The 21,988-nt window shown below is 48.2% G+C and overlaps 1 protein-coding gene across 2 annotated transcripts in view; it reads right to left on the bottom strand.

Annotated features, from left to right (window-relative positions):
- Positions 1-551: 551 nt before the first annotated feature.
- Positions 552-21,988, bottom strand: part of MYO1D (myosin ID) — a 348,824-nt gene continuing 327,387 nt past the window's right edge. Inside the window, exons 22-23 of one of the 2 annotated variants that reach the window (XM_010594224.3) lie at positions 6,066-6,254; positions 2,895-2,999 (exon numbers count right to left, since the gene is read on the bottom strand). In XM_010594224.3, coding sequence (XP_010592526.1) covers positions 6,101-6,254 — 154 coding nt within the window. In that variant the 3' untranslated portion in view covers positions 2,895-2,999; positions 6,066-6,100. Of the gene's footprint in view, positions 3,000-6,065; positions 6,255-21,988 lie in introns of both variants that reach the window. The other variant, XM_010594223.3, reaches the window with a different exon arrangement.

Below are 21,988 nucleotides of genomic sequence, written 5' to 3'. Positions count from 1 at the left end.
TCCACCAGTGGCTCCAGGCCCTGCTAGTGCTGGGGGTACCCTGTCAACCCTGAAGCTCCCCTCCCCACCCTGAGATCACGCTTTCCCCTGGTCTCATTCTCCTGCTACCTCCATCCCCCTCCCTAACCAACTGCCTGGGGAGAGGCTGACCTGACCAGCCTGCTTTCACTCAGGCTTCCTCTCCCCAAGGTGCTGCTGGGAATCTGGGCCTTTCCTTTATACAAACATGCATTTATTTCAATGAACATGTTCCCTGATACCAAGCAATGAGCTTCCAAGGTCTAGAGGACAGGCCTCAAAATGGCAGAAGGAAGTGTTCGGATTTAACTCCCCTGCAGGCCCCTCCCCGCCTCCCTCCCACTGCTTTCTTCCTGCTCACTATTTCATATTTTTCTTCAAAAGCCTCCAGGGAACGATCTTCAATTTTACATTATTTGTGCTTAATTCTCCTTTTTATTCTCCAGGATAATAGTTGACTTTATATACCATGCTAAAATCCCATCATTATACGTCGACTTTTCAGTCACAGATAAGCAGAACACCTTTACAAATAAGATTTAATGTTTTATTGCTCTTGATGGTAAATCAAAATATGCTTTAGAAATAAAGTTAATTTAATGGAAAATAGGAATATATGCACCAAACCATAAAACTGCATTTAATTACATCACTTCATTGCATACAATCACCAGGTCCCCTTCCCTTTCTCCTCCACACCCTGGATCCGTTACCATGATTACCCCCTAAATTCCTGATCCCTCTTCAGTCACCACACACTGCAGCTGCTTGTAGTACATCATAAAAAAGTGCTTGTCGACAGTCTGGTCCTCTCACCCTCTGCTGGGAGGCCCTGGCGAGGAGGCCCTGAGGCCACAGGGAAAGGCCAGGAGGGGCTCCGAACCCCAAGCCCTCCTTTCCTCTCCAGCCTCTGAAAAGGCAACTCATTTGGCATGTTCTGTTTTGGTGTGTTTAAAACCTACATTTGCATGTGTCTAGCGTAAAGCAACAAGTTTGGGGAAATAAGTAGAAACAGAGGTAAAGTCCCAGTTAGATGGTTCCACTAGTATCTACAGGTCATTGGCAAAACTGTGACCACTGCTGAACAGGGCTGGTGGCACCTGGGACGGCGGGGACCAGGCTTAGAGAATGAGAATGAGTTCCCAAGGACAGGATGGCAGCAGGATTCTTTGTTGCAAACTGCACACAGCACAAACATTTGCAAGCACTGGGAAGCAGGGTTGGGAGGTGGTGGTGTGGGGTAGGCATGAGGCCAGGCTGCTGGGACCACCCTGGGGTCAGCCAGGTGACCGCACAGGTGCTGGGCCAGGCACAGGAGGCACACGTAGGCACTTGGTGTGTTTTGCTGGGTCAGGGTGGGAGGATGGGAGCATTGGGGAGGAGGAGACGGTAGGGGCAGCTTCTGTGGCAGGAGACGAAGAAAACTCTAGTATATGTCCCTCTTTCACATACTTGCAGGCTTCTCTTGATCCCCCTCACAAAACGGGGTGTCCCGAGACTCTCCTCCTTTAAGGCTCCTCGCTGGAGGCCTGGGCTGCTCAGAGGTTCACACCTGGGCTTGTTTCCCTGCCCAGGGGGAGGAGCCTGGTCTCAGGAAGGCCTCTGAAGCACGTGTGCTTTGTGCTGGGCAGAAAGTGGCAAGACGGTGGCACCCTCTGGGCGTGAGGTACGGGTGCCCGGCAGCCTGGGCCCCGGGCTTGGGTGGGGGTGGGGGGTGGGGGGGGTCCTGGCCTGGCCCGCAGTGCCAGGACCCCACATTGTCTTCCATCGCTCTGTTTCCCACCATTCCCGTGTGCTACGACCCTCTCGCCCTTCTTACAGTTCTCAAAAGGACTACAAAACACAGAGGTGTTAAACAAGGAAAGCTCCCCCTCACCCCTGCACCTCTACTTCCTCATTAGTATTCTCGACGCAGTGTGGTTACAGCAGAGACGGTATCTGATTAGCAGCCCTGGAAACTGCAAAAATCAGTGTAAGACAACCATGCAGGCGGGCTGCGGCTAAGTAAGATGATCCTCACTGCATCCCACACGTTTGCTCCCCAAGAGGAGGCCAGAGGCCCAGGCTGGGGGGCTGTGGACTGGGGAGAGTCTCCTGGGGCAGGGTCTGGGGAAGTTGGACTCCCAGCTAGGTGGGGCTGAGGGGCTGGGCTCCACAGGTGAACCTGCTCACCTGGTGGCTTTGGCTGGCGGCTCCAGATGGGGGAGTCTGCTGCAGAGCCCTGAGAAGAGGCTCTCTGAGCCAGCCACAGTGGCTGAGCCCTGCGGGAGGAGGTGCAGGGCTGGGCTCCTCTCTACCCAATCTCCCCAAGCCCCCTTTTAAGGGATCCCACCTTTGGCTGAGGGAACTGCATCCTGGCCCCCCCCCCATTCCTTTCCAGGAGTCAGCAGCTGGCCATTGGTTCGAGGTGCACTGACGTGACTTGGCCATTCAAGGGAGGCCTTCGTTGACTAAAGGCATCATCTCTTTGCTCCTGAGGTGTGGACATCAGCCTGGGAGTCTGCGGCAGGGCACTTGGGTCTTTGGTTTCTTGAGTGGGGACAGTGGTCAGTCAAGACAGAGGAAGATGAAGACCCAGAAAGCCAGAAAGGAACCCTACAGAGGGAGGGGCCTTCAGGAAGGCAGAGAGGGGCCCTCCTCAAGCGTGGACTTGAAGAACTGATTACTAGTGGAGCGTTAGCAGGGGATTCAGCAGTTAGACTGGAACCTGGGTGTTGAGCAAGCTGAATGGTCCTGGGGGTGGGCAAGGGCTGCTGCCCATGGCCAGCGGCGCCCAGGCTCCACTGCCTCCTGCTCCGTGCAAGGCCCCCACCGGTGCGGGCACTTAGTTCCCTGGCACGCTGAGGATGAAGCCCGAGCGGTTCTTGGTGAAGTCGGGCTGGGGCTGGTTGAGCCGTGTCTCCACAGAAACGGTGCACTTTTTGCCATGCAGGCTGCACTGCACGGGGTTGGTGACGTTGACTTGAAGGTGGCGCTTCTCACTGGAAGAACCAAACAGAGAGATAGGCCAGGCAGGCAGTTAGCAGGAAGCTTGAGAACGAGGTGGATTTCCCTGGTAGCCCCTGAGGCCCCCACCCTTTACCAAGCCCCCACGGTTGCTGCGTTGTGGCTTCACCCTGCTGTCTTCACAGGTCCCCCAGGCAACATGGGCCCAGGTGGTGTCCAAGGAGGGCTTGGAAGAGCCCAGAGAGGGGGCGAGGGGTAGGAAAGGCTGGTGCCGGGCTGCAGCCTCAGCTAGAAGCCACTTGGGGCTTCATCAGCAAAGCAGAGGTCCTGGGATCCTTGCGCCAGACCTTCTGTTTCAGCTTCAGAGAACAGCACTGTGTTGACCTGGTCCAGACCTGGGAGATGTGGTTTGAACATAAACCACCAGGTCTTTGGCTGAAGCTGAGGCCAGTCACTTGACTTTTAGATGTCAGAGGGTGGATGTCACCAGGCCAGGGGTGGGATGGGTGGGTGTTCTCACTCATGACTGAGAATCTATTGGTCATCTTTGATTGCAACAGGGAGCCCTGTGAGGCTCTCCATCTAGGGATAAATGCAGAGTCCTCCTCCCTGTTGCCGCTATACACTTCCTGAACAGAAATGGCTTCTTGCAGGATTCCTGGCCAGTTCACCCCTGCTGGTCATGAGGTCCAGCTGCCAAAATCAGGTCTGACTCCAATTCCCCCAAGGCCTGTGTTGTTGCCTCTAGGCTCTGCCACATAGCACCACCCACCACTCTGGCCGCTGTGGGACAGGGAAGGGTCAGCGGTGCTTCCATTTTCAAATCCCCTTTAAGCTCTGTGCAATGGGAACTCACATTTTCCTGCCCTGGGAGCCACGTGTCTCCTGCTGGCCAGAGGGAGGACTGGGTGGCGTGGCTGTGCTGTGCCTGTTCAGAGTATAAATAGAGCCTCTTCCTTCACTCCTCACACCCACACTGAATACTGCTTATTATTTTAAAAGGTGCGAAACTTGTCGAAATAGGCTGGCACCTAACATTTGCTCGCACACACCAGCACAATTCCACACTGCACCTTGGTTATGCCTTGTCAGCCTTCTTTGAGGTGGGAGGGCAGAAAGAGAGGAGGAAGGCTGGCCTAGAAGCCTCCATTTTGGACGGGCTGGTTGTACACCACATGCCTAAAGTCCCTTCATTACTCTCAGGGTGGCATTTGGGTGGGGATAGGCTGGGGCCCCCTTAAGAGCGCTCCTGGTCTCACAAATCTCACTCTTTGTGTTGAACAGCAGGTGTTGAGCTGTGGTGATGACCCTGGGAGGGGTAAGGCTAAGGCTGGGGCCCCAGGATCAGTGGGCCAACCAGAATGTGAGGAGCTGGCTCAGGAGGTACCAATTCTGAGGCTCCTTTTCCACACCCTGGCAGGCCAGCACCCCTGTGGGTGGCACCCACTGCCAAGGGGCCCATGTGCTGAGAACCATGGCCTCGCCCAAGCTGCCCACCCAGGGCAGGCTGTCCAGGGAGGCTGAGGGGCACGTCCCACAAGAGGCCCAGAAGTTTGGGAGGTAACGGGAAGCGCTGTTAGGTGCTCTCCTGACAGCCAGGGCCCACTTGCTTTCTCATTAGACATCATCAGAGGTGGAAAATGGACAAAGGAAAAGACACGTGGTTATCACTGGTAGGCTTATGTATCTAAGCCTTAATGTCTTGTCAGCTGCAGCTAAAACCTTGGCTTTGACCGCTATTTTTAACCAGACTTGGACATAAAAATAGAAGAGCCATCAGAGGCAGTGACTCAGGCGCTTCTCCATCCTGCTTGGAGCTGGCCGGCCCTGCAGGGTTGATACCAGGCCCGGACTTCGGGTTCTGGGTGGGGACCCTGTGGCCTCGGTCTCACCTGCCCACCTGCCTTCAGCTGGAGACGCCACCAGGCCTGGCTTCGCTCCGCAGAGCCTGCGCCTACCGCCGACTCCTGAGCTGGGGCACCCCCCTGCCTCCCTCATCCACCTGGCACAGCCTGTGGTCCCTCCCTGCCGGAGTCAGTCCACCTCCTCGGACACTGGCTGGCCCTCACCACCCTCTCCTCGTGGGCGTGTCTTTCTGAGTCCACGCCCTCAGGGCGGGCCCTCCTCCCACCTCTTGGATCCGCCCTTTCTGGTGGGGCCTGGGCCCGGAGTTTGCACGAAGTCAGTACCGTCTTACCGGAAGGGCTCTACAAGGGCCATATTCCAAGTCCGCTTGAAAAAGCGGAGAGAGAAAGATACAACGTGGGACATGCTACTTTCATCAGGGTCCTCCTGACCAAGACCCCTCCCCAGGCGCCGAGCTGGCTTGGGGTGGCCCCGGGCTCAGACATGCGCTGTCTCCAGGGCAGTCCAGCCAGGAATTCACCCACCATGACACTGCCCTTCCCTCCTTCTGGGTTCTCTCTAGTGTCTGCTCTGCAGACTTAATGCAGGGGTTTAGGCTGGTCGAAAAGTGGAGGAGCAAAAAACTTACAAAATGGCATCCCAGGGTGACAACGGCGCCACTGCACCTTGAAAACGGGCCCTTGGGGACTGCAGGATAAACACAAGTGGAGAACCACTGCAGATCCTCCTCTCCAACCTGGGCTGGGCTAAGGGCATCCTTTCATTTTTAACCCAGTCACTAAGGGTGGAGTAAATACTGGCTGGAGGAGGGAGTAGGAAGCAGGAAATGGTCGTGGGGCTCAGGGAGTAGTACCCAGCAGAGAAGAAAGCAGAACCATGTTTCTGGACAATGCAAGAAGGTAGCACAGAAGCAAATCCATTCACATTCTGAGGCTGGCCCCTCTCCCCAGACGAGGCCACCGCTCTACTAAAGCAAAAGGTTCGCCTTTGATGGCACGTGCGTGACACGGGGCAAGCAGAGGAGCTGGGCGGTTGGGTTCTTCTGCACAGTGGACAGAGAGATGCTCTGGGTCCTTTTCTACCCCTGCTGTGGCCAGTCCCCCCAGGTTGCTCAGTCCCCTCCCAGTGGTCCCACACACTGTCCTCCCCTCCCTCCGTCCCCTAGGCAATGCTGGGTCTCCACCATTCCACACCATAGGCACAGCCCAGGGCTGGCTGGGAGTGACGGTCCCTACCTGTCCTCCTCTGAGTGTTGAGGAGCCATCACAGCTCAGCAGGCGAGCAGGGCAGGTGGCAGAATCTCAGTGTGCAGGATGCTTCCCTTGCTGCCAGCCCTCCCCGGCCATGGTTCTGCTGCCGGCCCTCCCTGCTGGATTCTGGATTGTGGTCTGCAGCAAACCTCTACTTCGTCTTTGAACAACGCCCTCCAGTGAGTGAGAAAGAGGTACTTTAGGAAAGCAAAGGCAGCCTGTAGAGGTGGTCCCCCTGTACTCCTGGGATTTCGGCTCGGCCCTCTCCAGGCCCACCTGAGATCTGTCCTGATTCCTTTGAGGTCTGAGTACAAGAGGGCAGGCCTTAGGGCTGGAGGGTCTGGATTCTTGTCCTGGCTTTGTAACTGTGTACAAGTCACTTAAACTTCCATGAGTCTATTTCGACTGTCAAATGGGCATATTAAACGTGTTCTTTGCCCACTTTACAGGTGAAGGTAAATGGAATGAATGACTTCATCCATCCATGTTCTAGTCATGTGCCCCTCTGAGTACTTCTGGAGAGCTAGCTCCACACCAGGCACTGCCCAGGCACTGAAAATAGAGACAATGAAGTTGTTGCCCAAGAGAGGGATTTTCTCCTGAGCCATAGCCAGCTCCCTGTCCTCATGGGGCTTCCAGTCAGTGGGCGATGCCCATGGGGGCACTTTGAAAATGGTGAAGTGCTGTGTGTGTGATGGACACACTGCTTCACAGAAGAAATTTTCACTCCTTCTCAGGCAAGTGCTAAGAACCACCAAAAGTGATGGTTCAGGACAGCTACTGTTACTGAACCTGTTATGTTCTTTACACATTTTAGCACAGTTTATAAAATCTAATGAATGTTTGTGTTTGGCATACTCCCTTTCTGAATGTCTTACATCCTGGGGGGTGGCTTCTAACCTGGATTTAAATTCTACAAGTTTTATGGAACACCATGCCCTATGTGTTGGTCTCTACTTCTAGAATGCTGGTTCCTGAGGGCAGGGGCGGGGGGCCTGCAGGGGGTTTGTGCACAGCACCCTACACAGCATCCCTGATTCCAGGATTGCTGGGTCAGCTGACTTGCAGGCCTCAGGTTTATTTGCTTTGCAAACTGCTTGTTCCCAGCAACAAGACTTTATCAACTTCAATTATTCTCTGTGGCCGCATAAATGAGGACGGCAATGGAACGACTGGTCAAGATCCTGTTAGGGCTGGAACATGCTCAATGCATGAAGTTCCTTCCAAAGGGAAAGTGGCCAGCCAGCCTGTAAAGCAGGAGGGTTGCCCTGGGAGGCCCTGCTCCTTATCAGAGAGATATCTTCGATTGCCACCTTACAATGAGTGCATGCCTGGGCTCCTGCTCCATCCCTGGCCCAGTCCTGAGTGGCTCTGCCCTGGTTCCTAGCCTGTCTGGGTGGGGTTGTCATGGGGTTTGGGCAGAGAGAGAGGGGGTTGAGTGGCTACATGTACGGCGTGCATAACAGAACAAGAGAGCAGGAAGAAGAACCAGCCTCTGGTCTGAAGAGTTAGGCAAAGCAATGTCTCGGCTGGAGGCGCCCGCACACTGCCACTGACAGACAGCATGGTCAGAAAATACAGATTGAGCTTGATGGCTCCTCAGACAGAGAATTACCATGTGACCTCCACAATGCCACTCCTGGGTATCCACCACAAAAAACCGAAAACAGGGATTCAAAAACAGCTTGTATAAGACTGAACGAATAACAGTACTATCTACAATAGCCAGAAGATGGAAACGACCCAACTGTCCATCAACTCATGAATGGATAAACAAAATATGGTATATCCATTCATTAGAATATTATTCAGCCATAAAAGCAATGAAGTCTTGATACCTGATAAACATGGGTCAACCCTGAAAACATGATGTTGAGGGAAAGAAGCCAGTTACAAGGGGCCACATATTACATGATTCCATTTATATGAAATATTCAGAACAGGCAAAGCCATAGACACAGAAAGCAGATTAGTGGTTGCCAGGGGCTGGGGGAATGGGAAATGGGGAGTGGCTGCTTAATGGGCACAGGGTTTCCTTTTGGGGTGATGAAAACCTGGAACTAGACAGTGTTGATGGTACATTATGAATGTGCTGAGTTCCACAAACGGTAAGGTGTATGCTTTTGTGTATTTTACCACAATAAGAGAAAATATAGATTGACCTAAAGGTGAGGATGGCACAGGACCTGGCAGTGTTTCATTCTGGTGTACATAGGGTTGCTATGAGTTGGAACCAACTTGATAGCACCTAACAACAAAGGAAAAATAAGAACTTGCCCTCAAAAACCATGTGTCATGGATTGAATTATGTCCTCCCAAAAATGTGTGTACCAACTTGTTTAGGCCATGATTCCCAGTATTGTGTAGTTGTCCTCCATTTTGTGATTATAATTTTATGTTAAGAGGATGAGGGTGGGATTGTAACACCACCCTTACTCAGGTCACCTCCCTGATCCAATGTAAAGGGAGTTTCCCTGGGGTGTGGCCTGCACTGCCTTTTATCTCTTAAGAGATAAAAGGAAAGGGAAGCAAGTGGAGAGTTGGGGACCTCATACCACCAAGAAAGCAGCACCAGGAGCAGAGCACGTCCTTTGGACACGGGGTCTCTGTGCCTGAGAAGCTCCTCAACCAGGGGAAGATTGAGGACAAGGACCTTCCTTCAGAGCTGACAGAGAAAGTCTTCCCCTGGAGCTGACGCCCTGAAGTTGGACTTGTAACCTACTAGACTGTGAGGAAATAAATTTCTCTTTGTTAAAGCCATCCACTTGTGGTATGTCTGTTATGGCAACACTAGATAACTAAGACACCATGTTTTCTTTCCCACTTCAGGTTCAACCACCATGATTTAGGACCAGCATAGGGCTCCTGTGTCTATTCTGGAGCTGTAGCTGTGGCAGGGCCTCGGCGGCTGGCAGAGTGGACATTCCCAGGATGAGAGACTTTTTTTTTCCCTCTTGCTTGAGTTTCACCATATTTTAGCAATCTTTTTAAAGCCAGAGTCTTTTTCTTATTTTTTAACAAAAAGAAAGCAGATTTTGTAGATGGAGGCAGGGTCTCTCCCTCTGATGGCACGCCAAACCAAGCGACAGCTGCTGGTGGCGGTTGGCTGCATGGGGGAGGGTGGTTTTTTTTCCCCCCATCTTCTGTTACAGGATTTAATGGCTCAGCAAACTGTGGAATTCCGGGACTTTCAACTTGTTTCATCTGTTACAAACCATCACTGCCGGCAAATGGCCTTTATCAAATTACTTTCGTTCATTTTTCATTTAGACTCCTGTCTTGTGCTCTTAGAGGAATCCGTGGGTGAATTCAAGACTCGATCAATGTGAGGGACCAACGGAGTCCCCGTCGTGTCCTGTACTTGCAGACCCTGCACACAGTGGGCAAACATGGGGAGCTGCCTCAGCCCAGAAAGTATCCCCTCCTTCAGGCCTCTGGTCAGCCAGGCTCTCAATGGAAGCCAGCCCAGAAGGTGTGTCCCAGGAGGTCCCAAGTAGTCCTGGTTTGGCTGAGGTAAGGGGCTCAGATCAGTGGCCTGCCCTAAACAAGTCAGACAGAGGACTTGAAGAAACCTGAAGAAACAGAATAAACTACCTTCTCTTCTTGATGGTCTTCCCTACTGGCATGGTGGAGATCCTGGTTGTAGTAAATGCACTTCAAAGGGGAAACAGAATGGAAGTAAGGTAAAGTGCAGGAAGGAATTAATGTACATGTGTAGCTAGTTGAAAGCATTCTTCGGAAGTTCAACACAGAATTGTCATACGATCCAGCAATGCCACTTCTAGGTATATACTCAAAAGAACTGAAAGCAGAAACACAGACACATGCACACCAATGTTCACTGCAGCATTATTCACCGCAGTCAAGAGGGTGGAAACAAGTGTCCATCAACAGATGAATGAATAAACAAAATGTGCTATATACACACAATGGAATATTATTCAGCCAGAAAGAGAAATGAAGTCCTGATACAAGCTACCATATGGATAAACCTTGAAAACATGCTGAATGAAATGAGTCAGTCACAAAAGGACAAACATTATGATTCCACTTATATGAAATACTTAGAAGAGGCAAGTGTATAGAGATGGAAGTTACCAGGGGTGGGTAAGGAAACCCTGGTGGCGTAGTAGTTAAGAGCTATGGCTGCTAACCAAAAGGCAGGCAGTTCAAATCCACCAGGTGCTCCTTGGAAACTCTATGGGCAGTTCTACTCTGTCCTATAGGGTCACTATGAGTCAGATTCGACTCGACGGCAATGAGTTGAGATGAGAGGGGTGGGCGAGGGGGAGGGGGAAAGGAAGACTCATTGCTTTTGGGACACTGAGTTTCTGTTAAGGATGATGGAAGAATCTGGAAACGGATAATGGATGCACAACATGATGAACACAATGTCACTGAATTGTATACGTGAAGAATGTTGAAATGGCAAATATTTTGTTACACATATATTTACCACAATTGAAAAAAGAGAGAGAGAGAAAAGTATTCTTTGGGGGTTATGGCAAGGAGTTCCTGCAAATATTGCGAGGCTAACCTAAGGTCCTCTTGTGTTTGGTCACAGGATGTGGTGGGAGGAACCTCACTTTGCACTAAGCACGACAGGTAGTAAATAAATGCTCTCCAGAATGAAGACAAATGAACTAAGTGTTCCATGACCAGCCCCAGAGTCTGTCCTGCAGGCAGCCCTGGCTGTCCCTGGGACACACGTGCAGCTGGCTCTCTGGCTCACCCTGAGGACGGTGGCTCCTGGTTGGCACGGCGAGTCCATGTCTGCAGCTGTTTACTGTGTTTCACTTCCTCTGAGAAGCAAGGCCCTCTGCTGATGTCAAACCACAGAGCGCGTCTCTTTCAAAATCCTGCTTTAAGAAATGCTGCTTCTGTTTTTGTTGGGGTCAAATGAGCACTTTTACCAAAAAAACCACTTCAAACACCAGACAGCCTCAGAGGCCATGCACTCCTGAGTGGTACCAAGGCACCTCCTAGGCTACTGAGTCCTCTTCGGGTTTGCAGCTGGTGAGGGATGGGGGACAAGCTATTTTTATTCAGAAAATAAAAATTCTTTTTTTTTTTTTCCCCACCACTGAAAAGGCCAGGTCATGTCTGGGGCGTCCTGAGGCCCCACTGGGCCTGGCTTCTGCCTCCACAGCACTGAACTGATCTGGCTGTCAGATCCAGGGGCAAGGGCAGTGCTCACCCTATGGTAGCACCTGACTTTCCTCCTGGCCTGGTGGCCTGCCCCCACAGCTCTCTTCTTGCCCCAAACCCATCACTCACTTCTCTGCCTATTGCCAGCCCTCCTTAGCTAGTTGCTGAGCACCTACGATGCTCTAGAGAAAGAGGACACAGAACAAGTGGGACACTGGCCCTGAGCTCAAACACATATATTCTAGGCAGGGACACACTGCAGGAAGCCCAGGATGCGCAGAGCACAGCGTTGGTCCCCCAGCCTCAGGTGCTTTGATGGGCTTTCCAGAGAAGGGCCCAGACTGACACCTCAAGGATAAGTAGGTGGAAAGGGATAATGGCGATAGTTGAACAACATGATGGATATAATTAATGCCACTGAACTATACATGTAAAAAATGTTAAAATGGCAAATGTTTTGTTATATACATATTTATCACAATAAAAGAAAAAGGCTCTTCTTAGGGAAAAAAAGAATAAGTAGGAATCCTGCAGAAGTAGTTTTTGTTTCTTACGCCTTAAATTTTATCTTTAGCCCTTTTTCTTTTCACTGTATGTGTCACCCACAGTGGTGTCCCTGCCCTATGTTCAGTGACCGGCAATTATCCAATCAGAGTTTCCTAGCATGAGATCCAAACACATATCCTACTAGACAAATCCCCTGAATGTTCCATAGACATCTGAGTCTTTGTGTGTCCCAAACTGAGCTCATCCTATTGGCCCCTTCTTCAAAATTGCTTTGCTTCTCTGGTCGGGCCTGTCTCAGTGTGTGGTGTCACCATCTACCCCATCACCGAGGTCAGAAAGCCAGCTGTCAACTCAGGCCGCTTCCTCTCCCTCCACTGTCCACATCAAATCACCAAGTTCTATTGATTCCACTTCTGAAATCTCTCTCCATTGCCACTGCCTCATCCCTTTTCCCTGGCCTCCTAACTGATGTCTCTGCCTCCAGTCTGCCCCACGCCCCACTTCAAACACATCCTCCACGTTGTCATCAAAGAGATCTTTTAAAGGTACAAAAATATCATGTCACTCCCCTGCTAAAATCCTTTCAGTCGTTCCCCAGAGCTTTCGAGAATATCTGCCCCCACCCCCACTGCCAGGATGCTCTGGGTATTCTCTGGGTCCCTCAATTCTCTCCCAGCATCGAGCAGATGACTCCACTGTGGTGGTTCCAACAGCATGGGCAGAGCCGACAGGGTTCCATGTCTGCCTATAGAGATCTAGAAATGCCGAATAAGATTCCACAGAAAGAATGTTTAAAATCAAAGTGGAGGTTAAAGAAGAGATAACCTCCAGGTGCCAGAAGGAAGGGGGAACGTGAAGCCAGCATGGCAAGGTCTGGCTGGTGATGGAGAGGGACAGGACGGTGCTGGCCTGAGCAGGGCGGCACCCTCCGTAGGCTGCCTGGTCTGTGGAAAGGGCACTAGAAGTCTGCCTTGCAGCCTGGCAAAGTGGCAAGAAACCTCTGGGTGGGAAGAAAGCAAACAAGCAAACGAATAGTCTTTCATTAAAAACTAAAGCTTCTCAAGAGACAGAAAGGGCCACATGAACCAGAGACTACATCATCCTGAGCCCAGAAGAACTAGATGGTGCCCAGCTACAAACAATGACTGCCCTGACAGAAAACACAACAGAGAACCCGTGAGGGAGCAGGAGAGCAGTGGGATGCAGACCCCAAATTCTCATAAGACCAGACTTAATGATCTGACTGAGGCTGGAAGGACGCCAGTGGTCATGGCCCCCAGACCTTCTGTTGGCCCAGGACAGGAACCCTTCCTGAAGCCAACTCTTCAGACATGGATTGGACTGGACAATGGATTGGAGAGAGATGCTGGTGAGGAGTGAGCTTCTTAGATCAGGTGGACACTTGAGACTATGTTGGCATCTCCTGCCTGGAGGGGAGGTGAGAGGGTGGAGGGGGTTAGAAGCTGGTGAAAAAGACATGAAAAGAGAGAGTGGAGGGAGAGAGCAGGCTGTCTCATTAAGGGGAGAGTAATTGGGAGTGTGTAGCAAGGTGTATATGGGTTTTTGTGTGAGAGACTGACTTGTAAACTTTCACTTAAAGCACAATAAAAATTATTAAAAAAAAAAACAACAACAAAAACTAAAGCTTCCCTCTCTCTTTTTTGACCTCTTGAAAAGCAAATCTACTGCAGATCACCAAAGTCAGAGAAAACCTTAAGAGAAGCGAGAGAGAGAAAAGCCACATTACTTCCAAGGAAACAATAGGCCTTCTCATTAAATGTGAGAAAATAATGAAAAATATACTCTTCAAAAGGGTGAAGGAACATAACTGTCAATCTAGAATTCTTTACCCAACCTCTTTCTCCAGAGCAAGGGCAAATGAAGCTTTCTCAACCAGAGAGCTGGCCAATCTCAGCTCTCACGAAATGAATTACAGTAGGCCATCATTAGGAAAGACACTGAATCCAGAAGGAAATAGTGCAGCCTGTGATGTGATGGGCAAATAAACAGGCACACGTGTAGGTAAATCTAAATAAGCATTAACTATAAACAACAATAATAAAGATGACTAATTTTTTGAGGTTTAAAATAACCTTAAGTGAAAATTCTGGATAACAGCGACATGGCAGATGGAGTGGTAGTCTTGGAGAAGTGTTCAAAGGTCTTCGTCTCATTTGGGAGGAGGGGGAGAGACTGATTAACTTTAGATTTCCTTAAGGCAAACGCAAACGTGAAAAACCAACAAACAAACTGGGAAATGAGAACACCAGGCCATAATGTAAACTTTCACAGCAGGAGAAGGAAATGGAAAAGAAACTGATCCATCTAATGGGAGGCAGGAAACGGGAACAAAAGAAGCAGTGAAGAAACATGGGAACAAGAAAGTATAAACCAGTATGGAATAAATAAACTGAAATATATAAACAATTGCGATAAACACAGAGCTGTAAACTTCTTATTGAATAGGATTTCTCAGATATCATTAAAAAAAATGCAGCTATATGCTCTGAAAAAAAAAATCTACATCAGAATGACAGAGAAAAAACAAAGGGGTGGAGCCAGAGATGCGGCAAGTATGAATCGAAAGGAAGCTGACTAAAAGCACGTGGGGGAAAGAGCTCATTAGATCATTGTTTTATCAACGAGTAGTTCATCAGGAGGAAACTCTCCAGAAAATAAAAATTAATACATCTGTGTGATACGTATGTATGTATAAAATACAGATTTTTATAGAGGTAATGAAAGTCCATAATCATAGTGAAAGATTTTAACATACCTTTTGCAAAAATTTATAGATCAGCAGACAAAAATGTTAAAAGAACATAGATTTGAGCAACCCAATTAATACGCTTGATCATATGTATGTGTGTATACATGTATGTACATGAATATTCATATTCATACACACAACAATCAGATGACACACATGCTTTTAAAGTACATGTAGACTAGGTCCTGGACCATAAAGAAGGTTGAATAACTACCTAAGCATTGGCATCTTTTCTGACTACAAGGCAATAAAAATAGAAATTAAATGAAAGGACAATAAAATAATAATAGCAAAAAAAAAAAAAAAATACAATACTTACCAAGTGCTTTATAAATAACAATGTATGAAATCCTTGTAACGGCACTAGGTAGGCTCTATTCTCGGAAGAGGAAATGCGGCCCAAAGAGGCTGAGTACCTGTCCAAGGTCACATAGTACAGCTAGGATTTGAACCCAAGCAACTGGGGCCAGAGTTTAAGTTTTAACATTCATGCATTTTGCCATTAAAATAGTTATCAGAATATGTTGTTAACTGCTTTCCCTATTTACTATGTGCTTTTTTTTCTGAGCGCAGTGGCTACCTGAGCATTTTCATTCCCTTATCAAGAGCTGGAAACTCTGGTAGCATACTGGTTAAGAGTTTGGCTGCTAACCAAAAGGCTAGCAGTTCGAATCTACCAGGTGCTCCTTGGAAACCCTATGGGGCAGTTCTACTGTATCATATAGGGTCCCTATGAGTTGGAATGAACTCTACAGCAATGGGTTATAAAGAGCTCATAGCGCAGTGTAGGGTACAAAACAGAACTTTCATAAATATCTATGCTGTTGTTGTTGTGAGGTGCCATGGAGTTGATTCTGACTCATAGTGACCCCATGTATTACAGAGTAGAACTGCCCCATAGGGTGTTCTAGGCTGTTATCGTTACAGAAGCAGGTCCCTAGGTCTTTCTCTCTTGTTGAGAGCCTTTCAGTTAGCAGCCGAAAGTTTAACAGTTGCACCACCAGGGCTCCTAGAAATGTCTACAGAATGAAGGAATTAAAACACAAAAGCTGCTAGGGGCTGCTGACTTCAGCACAAGACTGGCCACCAGATCGAGGCCACATCAAGCCATCTCCAAAGCCAGGTTGTTAAGAGGCAGTGGAGGCCATCAGTGAGCTATGGTTGGACCCAAAAGAGGTCACATGGGTGTGCGTGGCCTCTCGGTACCTTGCTCTGTGCAAAAGCCTTTGGTGTGTAGAGTGATTAAGGCATTGTAAGAGGCACTATTCCAAGAGTCCTTTTGCAAAGCGAATCATTACTTCACTCTGTAAATCCAAAGTTTCATATATTAGGTGCTTCCTTCTCTTTGCTTATGAAATTCTCAAGGAAATAAAAGCATTTGGTAGGATGGCAAACATCTGGAATGATGGAGTTTGGAAACGTATATACAAGGTTAGAGAAGTTCCAGAAATTACATCAAAGAATATGTTGTCATTTTTACGTTCCGAGGCTAAAGGAAATGAACAGACACTGGTATATGCGAATATCCTGGTAACATGGACAGGTATTTCCAGTGATCACTTGGCTGCTTGCTGGCTAGGGCTGGTGAGACTCAGCTGTACCTTGTGCAGTTGTGGAGCGGTCTTGGACTGGGGAGAGGCAGTTTGAAAACCATCATCATCCATTTACTGAGAACCTATATAGGGCTCTGTATCATACATTGTACAGGCGTCATCTCACTTCATCCCTACAAATTCTTAAGAGGAGGCACTGTGATTATGTCCCCATTGTAGATGAGGAAACAGGAGCTTAGAAAAGTCAAATAACCTTTCACACCTGGAAAGTAGAGAGGCTAAGATTCGAACCCAGGTGTCTGTCTCTTGAGCTTAACCACCATTCCGTAAGATCCTCATGTTGGGATGCTTTTCTAGCTCTAGTGTGGGCATAGCCTCTGAAGCATGCAATTGTTTAACCCTCGCTGCTATGAGCCAGAGAAAATAGCACAACGAATCTGCTGCAGTGATGCTAAATTTGGACATTTTTATTTATTTAGTTTTGTTGTATTTTAGATGAAGGTTTACAGAACTAGCTTCTCATTAAACAATTAGTACATATATTGTTTTACGACACTGGTTAACAACCCCATGACATGCCCAGACTGTCCCCTTCTTGACCTTGGGTTCCCTATTACCAGCTTTCCTGTCCCCTCCTGACTTCTAGTCCTTGCCTCTGGGCTGGTGTGCCCCTTTAGTCTCTCTTTGTTTTATGGGCCTGTTCAGTCTTTGGCTGAAGGGAATGACTTCATTACTGAGCTAAAAGGGTGCTCAGGGGCCATACTCTCGGGGTTTCTCCAGTCTCTGTCACACCAGTAAGTCCGGTCTTTGTTTTTTTTTTTTTGTGAGTCAGAATTTTGTTCTACCTTTTTCTCCAGCTCTGTCCAGGACCCCCTATTGTGATTTCTGTCAGGGCAGTCGGTGGTGGTAACCAGGCATCATCTTGTTTTACTGGACTCAGTCTGGTAGAGGCCGTGGTAGTTATGGTCCATTAGTCCTTTAGATTTTGGACATTTTGATCCACAAAAATGACCCCCACTTTACATGTGTTTCATGAATTGTATATTTTCTCTTCCGGGGCATCTGCTCCTTTCACTCTTTGGCCTTCACCTGGCCAGAGAAGACACTGCTGTTTATAGGCATGGATGGTTCCAGGCTTTCAAAGAAAGGGGCGCTCTCCTGCTGCTGGGAGAGATTGTGTACTGTTCCCCAGAGCACACTCAAGTCTTGACTTTCCAGAAGGAGTACCCGAGGAGGGTTGCTTTTCCACGGTGACTCTTGGTTCCTGCTTTTGTCAACCAAAGAGTTCCTGTTCTCTGTGCCTCAGCAGCCCTTCCCTGGCAAGGTGGGCGGGGCTACTGCCCCCCTGAGTTGGAAGAGGCCTGGCTTGGTTCACTCTGAGGACCTGGCGATGGCCAGCTGCTTGGCTCTCTGATCTGTTTCCCCTCCACTCACATCAGGGACAGAGGTGGTGGGAGTGTGCCCTGTTACTTTATATGCTGGAATCTGGACTCTTTAAAGGCTGTATTCCTCTGTTCCTCCCAAAATATCCAAATGAATGCTTTACACCAGGGATAATGAAACCTTTCAAAACCAAATGAAAAGAACAAAACTATACCCACAAAAGAAAAAATTTTTTTTTTTTTTACCCACAGCTCCCTCAAAAATGAGAAAAGACAAAAAAAAAAAAAAAAAAAAACCCAAAACAGAAGCAACAAAACACCACCAAAACAAGAAAAACCCTACCACAAAACAAATGGGCCAGCAGCTGTCAACACAGCTGCATCTCAGGGCAGTGGCCTAGCCCTCAGGGGATGCTCCAGACCTCACCTCCTCGTCCTAAAAGGAGGGGACTGGGCTCCACAAGCATCCAAGCCCTTTGACGTCTTTCATAAGACTTCCCCTTTCTCTTCTTTCTTTTTCCTCTTCTCTCTCCCTTCAACTTCTCAGTCTCTTGGTGCTTTTTGCTTTTTGCTCTAATGTCTTTGGGGCTTTATTTTACCAAAAATATCTGCTGGAGAGGTTTTTTCCTTTGCTGTGTTGAGTGGCCTTTTTTTTTTTTTTTTTTAAATATCTTTGCTGTTTCCTGCTTACATGTCTGCTTCTCTCTCGGCACTTCTGTGAACGGCATCTCTAAAGTTAGCACCATCTGTGAATATCGGTGTTTACTTTCTCTCCACATCAGTAATGAAGGCGCTAAATAAGACTGAGTCTCACTTGAACCAGAACCACCTCACTTTGAACAGATGATTTTTAGTGGTTTTTCAGGATCATCATTATTGATTTGCTTATTCAACTTGCCATTATCAAAAAGCATTTGGGCTTCTGTTTGTGTGTGGCTGTGGGTCCCTCTACAGAGGAGCTCCAGAAGCCCAGTCCCCATCATTCGAGAATTGAACATGGTAGGTTCATACCTACACACAATGCTCTAGGAACATATAGAATAAAAAAACGGGTCAACAGGAGAACGCATAAAGAAGATTAATTATTTCCACTGGATTCAAGGTTATACAGAACGCCATTTTTGAATGGGGCTGGGAACTAAGAAAAGGAAGTTTTGCCATGAATGCAGGGGTTCCTAGGTATGGCCTTGAAACATGTTCTACATTAAACAGATAAATGTGAGGCTCTGGGATGCAAAGATAAATAACAAAACAGCCTCTGTTTTCCAGACGCGCACAGTCTGGGGAGGGAAGCCAACTTGCCAGCAAACAGGTGCTATAAAGGGCACATTATAGGCAGCACCCTGAAGGTCCAGACGGAGCGCTAAGGAGGCAGAATGGGGGAGGGCACAGTGCCACGCAGATGGGAAGGACTCTGACCTGCTCTCTTCCACGGCGCAGCTTCTTGGGCTGTGTTGCCTGCGGTTTTGATGTGCAGACACACCATGTGACTAAACTAGGCTCTCAGCACCCAGACCCAGGATGTGACCTGATTTTCCTCCCACATGCTACTCCCTGTAGACATGGACAAAGTCAGAGCCACGGAATAGGGTGCTGGGCTGGGAGAGCCTAGGGCACTGGTGCTGTCGGAGACCTCCCCAGGCTAGAGAGTTTCTCTCCTTCCGTCAACGTCTATCACCTCTAACTGTCCTTCCTCCCTGAAGCCTGCCCAAATCTCCCAGTCCAGGCATTTCCAAAGCCGTATAGACAGGAGGCAGGAAACTGGCCCTTGAAGGGTGAGGAGGACTTGGGCAAACAGAGATGAGTGGGGGCAGCCTCTCAGGTAGCTGGAAGCTTGAGCTAAGACACCGACGTGTTCCCTCGTGGCCAGTGTGGGGCTGGACTCAGGTTCCAATGTGCTTGAGCGACTGTCATGGGAGACCAGGCCAGCAGGCAGATTGGAGTTAACCGACAGCCAAGGAGTTCAGGTTTCTTTGTAGGCAATGGGGAAGCCTTTAAGGATTCTTTTATTTTTTGTTGTTGTTGAGGATATGTACAGCAGAAAATGCACCCATTCAACAATTTCTACATATATAATTCAGTGATACTGATTACATTCTTCAAGTTGTGGAGCCATTCTCATCCTCCTTTTCCAAATTGTTCCTCCCCCATTAGCATAAACTCACTGCCCTCTAAGTTTCCTATCTAATCTTTTGAATTACTGTAGTCAGTTTTTATCCCATACAGATAGTTCATAAGAGAGCACAATGCTGAAGGCAGATATTCGTTACTAGTTTAAGCTAAACTGTTGTTTGGTTTAAAGAAGACTTCAGGGGATATTTTTGGTTTAAGGTTTAAAGATTATCTCAGGGCAGTAGTTTTAAGGGTTCACCCAGCCTCCAAGGCTCCAGAAAGTCTGGATTCAATGAGATTTTTAAATTCTGTTCTACACTTTCCCCCTTTTGATCAGTATTCTTCTACAGAATCTTTGATCAAAACATTCAGTAATAGTAGCCAGGCACCATCCAGTTCTTCTGGTCTCATGGCAAAGGGGGCCTTAACGATTCTTGATTAGAGAAGATACCATAGCATTTTGTGTTCTTAAGTGCATGTAACACTGACATTGACTTGTTTCATTCTTGGCTAGTTTACTGTCTGTCTTCCTACAGCTCCCTAGAGCAAATAGATGGTCAACTTCTCTGAAATTGTGGTGACCTATAGGAATTTGGAAACCAGTCAGTGAGTCCAATAACAATCAGCAAATTGTGGCTTACTGAACGGTTAGTTCAAATCATCATTTAGGAACTGTGAGCATATTAAGTCATTTGCTGAATCTGGAAAAAGTATTTCTCTTGGATACTAACTACCCTTTTGGAACTTTAGTTATAACACATCTGGTAGTCAGACATTCCAACTGGCAGCACCAACAGGAAGGGATGGGGACTGGAGACTTCCAGGTTCTGTGTATTTCTAGGAGTGCTGCTGAGAGCAGAAGAGGAGACACTGGGGACACAGTGGAAAGAACACGAGATTTGCAATCAGCTAGTCTACGGTTCAAATCCAGCTCTGTGGCTCTGAGCAATTAGTCTTTTTAAGGTCATTTAAGCTCAGTTCTCTTAACTGGGATAGATAAGAATGATACTATCTCAGAGGGTTTTGGTGAGAGCTGAAGGAGAAAATACATGCAGTGTCTGGCACCAAGTTAAAAAAAAAAAAAAAAAAAGCTGCCATCGAGTTATTCCGACTCATGGTGATTCCATGTGTAAGTGCCCCATAAATGCTAACCGAGAAATGTGATTTAATTAAGGAGGATCTTATTTTTAGAATGTTGGCTGACCAAGTGATCCCAGGGCTGAAAGAACCCTTGCCTGCGCATCTGACGGCCTCTCCCACTGACCACGGACAGCACCCTAAGAGACAGGTATGCCACATTCTAGGCTGTTCTGGTGACTAAAGGCTTGTTGTAGATTCTAGAGGGCCCTTTTAACTTATTCTTGGGTATTTTTAAATTCCATTTTAGCTCACAAAGGATGATGTTTCTTTCTTGGGGGCCGATGACATGGTTCTTTTTATACATTTTCCACCTTACTCTCACTAACCTTTGTTGCTCATCCGGGCAACTGTAACCCACGGCAAAGACTATTTAACTGGGTAGCAAGTAACTGGGGATTTCTGTTCTGAGGGGAATTCAAAGAGGTTAAAACAGAAGCAACTATCTCATAAGCCGACCACAGAATGCTGAGATGAAAAGAAACAAACTGCCCACCTTCTACCACCTGTTTGAGAACAGTTATGCTCGCTAAAAAAAAAAAAAGTTCCCTTGTCTTGCTGTGGTAAAGAAGCCTTTACCACGCGAAGAATGCTTTTGATGGAAAATCTACCCCAGCCCAGCTCCGATACACACTTTCATGCTTGTAATAACAGAGGCAAGGCAGGCCTTTCTATCAATATGTTCCGCACACTTCCTAGCAGCCCTGCTTTTTCTATTCTGCATTTGCTATTTTAAGTGAGTACATAATGCATCGATTTTCCGACTCTTACTCATTGCCACTGCTACACAACTGAGGGCTCAGTAATCTTGTCAGGCAGAACAGAACAATATTCCAACAGATGAAACATTCCATACAGCCTGATTTCTCTTTTCCTGGGATGGGGCATCTATTTCTGGCCCTATAATGAGAGCTGAACTGGTGGCTGTGGTCCAGTTCTTCTTGCACAGGAATCCCACATCACAGAAACCACTTGCCACGCTGCTGCTGGTAGACACATCAAAGGCTCCCGTGGGGTCCCAAGCTCGTCTGATTGCTCCCTTCATTTTTATTTTAAGTTCCCAGAAACGGGCTTTTGGACCCAAGCTGGAGCTTGCTGGCAGGAAGCAAGCGTGGGCTCTCTAGGCCACAGTGCACTTTCCCTGCCTACCACCAAGGCTCCCATTCTCTTCATGAGCATTCCCTTGATTTAAGAGCCCAGGAGTGACCTTCGTTTCTTTGTCCCCCAGTCTCCTAGGAGATTTCAGTGTTAAGTGCCCCCCATGTGGCTTTTTGCCAAATCTGGCTTGACCTTGAGTGG

This window comes from Loxodonta africana, chromosome 18 (assembly GCF_030014295.1).
Source record: "Loxodonta africana isolate mLoxAfr1 chromosome 18, mLoxAfr1.hap2, whole genome shotgun sequence".
NCBI classification, from domain to species: domain Eukaryota; kingdom Metazoa; phylum Chordata; class Mammalia; order Proboscidea; family Elephantidae; genus Loxodonta; species Loxodonta africana.
The sequence above is the reverse complement of the archived record's forward strand: the minus strand, read 5'-3'. Positions and strand labels throughout refer to the sequence as shown.